The sequence below is a fragment of the Acanthisitta chloris genome, unplaced genomic scaffold (genome assembly GCF_000695815.1).
Source record: "Acanthisitta chloris isolate BGI_N310 unplaced genomic scaffold, ASM69581v1 scaffold22895, whole genome shotgun sequence".
NCBI lineage: Eukaryota > Metazoa > Chordata > Aves > Passeriformes > Acanthisittidae > Acanthisitta > Acanthisitta chloris.
Window position 1 is genome coordinate 1 of NW_008673426.1, and position 4,574 is coordinate 4,574.

The 4,574-nt window shown below is 42.5% G+C and overlaps 1 protein-coding gene across 1 annotated transcript in view; it reads right to left on the reverse strand.

Annotated features, from left to right (window-relative positions):
* Positions 1-688: 688 nt before the first annotated feature.
* LOC103802488 (tumor necrosis factor receptor superfamily member 6-like) overlaps positions 689-4,574 on the reverse strand; it is a gene marked incomplete at its 5' end in the record, with an annotated part of 8,293 nt that continues 4,407 nt past the window's right edge. The window contains 3 exons of the mRNA XM_009074969.1: positions 689-984; positions 1,729-1,777; positions 2,232-2,558. Coding sequence (XP_009073217.1) covers positions 689-984; positions 1,729-1,777; positions 2,232-2,558 — 672 coding nt within the window. The remainder of the gene's footprint in view (positions 985-1,728; positions 1,778-2,231; positions 2,559-4,574) is intronic.

Below are 4,574 nucleotides of genomic sequence, written 5' to 3' on the forward strand. Positions count from 1 at the left end.
CCTGCTGCCTCCTCCTCCTCCTCCTCTCGCTGCCGAGCTGATGCAACAGCGTGTCCGGAAGCCTCGCCCCGTCCCGCCCCGTTGCTACGTTATTTCCGACGGGAGTCCCGAAGAATAGGGACAGCGCCCGCCCCGCCGAGCATCTCCCACTCCCCGCGGGGAAAGTCCAAGAGTCAACTCTTGCTTCTGGTTCAACCAGGCTTTTATTGCTGTGCTTTAAACATAACGGTGCTGGAGCAGCTCAGTAACAAAACGTCATCGGTTAAGAAACCAAAGGCACTTGTAGTAGTCTCAAAAGCAGCAGCGGCTTCTTTTGTTCCCACCAGGCAGGTTGGGAGGACACGGCACTGATAGGAAGGGAAGCACAAGCTGGAGCCACTCGCACTCCAGCAGCTGAGTGGCACTTTGTACGGCTCAAAACGCCCCAGGGAATGTCACAACCCGAGTCTGTGCTCAAAACACCCCAGGGAATGTCACAACCCGAGTCTGTGCTCAAAACGCCCCAGGGAATGTCACAACCCGAGTCTGTGCTAACACCGACAGTGTTCAATCCCTTCCACCTCTCCACGTGAGGTCAGGAGGATATCAAGTCCATGTCATCACGAGCAGTTTGCTGACGTCCTCATTTACAGGAAGTTTGTAGACACATGTATGTACATAGGAGCATCTCTGAAGTTCATCGTGAACATTAATCTGCAGCTTCTACTTTACTTATAATGTTATTACTTTTTAAAGTGTTCAATACATTATCATAAGCCTTAGTATCTATACGCCTCAACTCATCCAGTAACTTACTAATACATTGTTTCTCTCCCAGTGTGTTTCTCCAGAGGAGAAGCATCTGATACGACTGCTCTTCTATATCATAAGGAAAGTTATACCTAATTTTATAAATATCATTTTCCTGCAGATGAGTTCTCATAAACTGCTTCCACTTTTTTGGTGGTACTTCCTTTATAAAGGTCTCGAAGGTCTCTCTCAGTTCTGAAAGAAAAAAAACCAACAACATACAGCACACATCAGCTTAGGTTTTAAAACACAGATTTTTTGGTTTTAGCTAACCTTTAATTTTCAGCCATTACCCACACAGACCAAACAGCAGCAGCAAGACCAGGTTTGGCATCTAAGAAGCAGCAGGACAAATAGGTTTCCTACTAAGTGATCTTGAAAGCAGCTAAACATATTGGTCTACATATCTCAAAATAGTCTCTTAAGGCATTGTTCAGTAAAGGTGGTTTTGAGGAAGGCTTCGTTGGTTGGCACATTTTCTTAAACTTAACAGGCCTACTCAGCTGTAGGTTTTAACCACTTCACTGTGCTGCTGGCATAGGTTTGCCACACCAGATCATTGCTTTGACATCCACCACAACTCGCTGCGTACAGGCAGATGTATGGGGATTCAATGGGGTCTCCATGTGAGTGGAAATTTGACAGAACAATTTCGTGCTCTGACCTACATCTCAGAGTCATTAAATCAGAGCACACTGCTTCAATGCAGACCCATTTTAAAAAGATTCGTACCATCTTTATTCTTAAAATCATGACTGCACTTACACTCTCATGCTGAAAAGTCATGTTTCAAAGTAGAGCAATTCGCCACAGGGATTACAACTTCTCTCAAGTGTAGCAATAATCCTGTTTCAGCATATTTAGCCTCCCTACACTATTCCTAAAGTCAACAGGAAAAAACAAACAATTCCAAGTGCTGCTAGTTTATAGAATACTTACCTCTTTGAGAAAGATCTTTAATGATTATTTGATGCCTTGGTTCTTGTACCTATAACACAGAGTTGGACCATTACTCCAATGTATCAGAGTGCTTCACTCACAACTGTTCTTGACAGCTTGCTTCTACAGCACACACACCAACAAAGGGGCAGGGTGGGGGGAGATTTCACAGAACAGCTGAAAGTATTTGAGTAAAGAAAATTGCATGGTGAAACAGCCACACTACTAGCTCCCAAGTGAAGCAACGAGGCAACACATTTGCTGCTATTGCAAAACAGTAGCTTCTGTGTAAATATTGACAGGGAGATGAAAGAGGCAGAGTAAATCAAAAGAGCGATTGAAGTTTGCTTTCCCAAGATATCACTCCCCATACTTTCTCTTACATCTTTAAGACAAAGTCTCCTCTATCATTCTGCCTGAAAACTCAAGTAATAGCTAAAAACTCAAGTGAAAATACACGTGTATCAGAGAAAACATGATGATAACTTCACAGACACACTTACCATACGATTTGCTGGTGTTCTACTACTTGGTGCATTAGTCAGGGCATGAAAAGTACAATTCTGCCTAGGTCTTGCTGGTAGTGAAGACTCAGCAATCCTCTTCAAGCACTGTGGCACGTGGCGCTTCCAGCCCCCATGCAGGACAGTGCCTTGCTCCAAAGGTGCACTATTGTTCTCTGGTGAGGTGTTTTTTACTTCCAAGTTAGCATCGGTTTGTGCTTCATCTCCTGGGCTCTCACCAGAGTTCTCACACACTGAGTTCATTTCATTATTTGCAGGTGTCTCCACTTCTGGCAAAATGAGGCTTTCAGTACTGCCCTCAGAATTCTGTAAAGAATAAGGACATATTTTAAGAGATGTTTCATAGGTAGTTCTTCAAGGACAGTCTGGGGGAAGAAAACAGAATCCTTGAAGTCACCAGATGTCAGAGAAATCACAGAGCTCCTAATCTGACAAAGTTACAGCCTTTACAGAACTGATCTTCAAATACTTTCAGAGCTAACTCTCTGCTTTGCTGGCTGTTCTCCCACTGGGCTGTGGGGTAAGGCTCACAGGCTACATCCACAACAAATGCAGGAAACCTTTCCTAATGTTTTCACTGTGTGTACTGCTGCTTGCTCTTCTCTAGGTACAGAAAGCATGCACCCCTCCTAACACAGGAGGAAATTAAATTGCCTTACTGCACCTGAGCTGACTTAACAGCAATAGGGGCCTCAAGGCTACTGTTGTGTCAAGGCTGATGCTCTGAGAACTTTTGCCAAGCTGATTAGAGCATATCAGCTCCATGTAAGTGCACTAGCTTGGGATTTCTTTGGCTGGATTAGCTTTCCTGGCAGATTCACAAACTAGAATCAGTTGAAAGAAGCCAGTAAGCACCAGTGTACATTGCATAGCCTTTGTGAGGGGACAAAGAGGAAGCAATCAATGAAGGCTACATCACTTTTAGCATTGTCAATTCATTAAACACACGTCAGAGAGCAGCTCCAACTCATCAGGAGCAGTACAAGTACAAAGCAGACTATCATGAATTTAGCATATTAGCTAGTGCTAAACTGGAATGCTTCAGGAATTTTTTTATAGAGGTGGAAAACGAGGGTGAGGAGTGACTGTTCTTCCATGAGACTTGTGTTTATCAAGATATGAGACTTATGTTTATTAAGGTACAGTTCCTGTGTGAGCATAAGCCAGTGTGATTTCTGTTTGCACAAAGTCAGTGACCCACTTGTGACATCACCATTTAACCAACACACAGAAGCAGTGACGTGAGGGGGAATCACTCCACGCATCACACATGTAGTTGTACATCATTCTCATTGATAACACTTTAAGGCTGCAAACAAGTTAAAGTTGACCTTATTTATACAGAACAGTTCTTAAATAGGAAATCAAGTGACTGAAGGGACACAGCATGGCTGACCATTTCATTTCAAAATACAGCAGCAGCTATTAAAGTACCAGCAATTGTTGAGGGTTTTGCTTAGAGCAGCATCAATTCACTGTCACTTTGGAAAAGAGAGTGTGTTAGTGCCAAGATGCCTGGTCTGACTGCCTCAGTGTAACCCTCCTTAGCAAACAAGTTTCTATTACAGTAGCATGAACACTCCAAGGGCACAGACATGGCATCTCAAGTCTGTGAGAACTATTACATCAGAGCTAAGTGTCACCATGCATTGATTTGTAATTGCATTGTTCTACTACCATTTTATTCAAACTAAAGAGATGCCCTATTTGCCTATTCCTATGCTTCAACATTTTGACCAGGTTTTCGGTCATGTTTCTTCATCAGCTTCTACAAATACATGAAGCATGGTGAATCTGGCCACAGCGTTTGGGGAGACACAACTCAACAAAACCCCATGGGTCATTCATATATTTGAACCACCTATGGACCTTAAAGGAAAAAAAAAAAAAAGAACAGTTCCAAGTGACACTTTTAACAGGTCTTTCAATTCTATTTCTTTAGTCTTCAGGTATTTTTGGATTAAAATTAATTACTGAAAATGTCTAATTATTAACATTAGACAAGAGTGCACACACCAGGTGAGTAGTGCATTGGGTGTTGGAAAGAAGCAGCAAGAAGAAAGGGCTGCACACATGTTATGACAGGAATCTGGATGCTTTTCTTTGGTAGTCATCAAGACTAACATTTGTTTTACAGCTTAGAACTACACATCATTACCTGTACTACTAAGACTGAGCTAATTTTTGCCTTGCAGTGCTGCTAGGAGTGTAACTTCCAACCAGAGAAGCTAAAGCTAGACAAGGTAAATACAAGCTAGTTTTGTATTTACCTTGCAAAATGCCAGGCTAGCAATAAATCTTTTAGACTGAAACAGTAAGGTT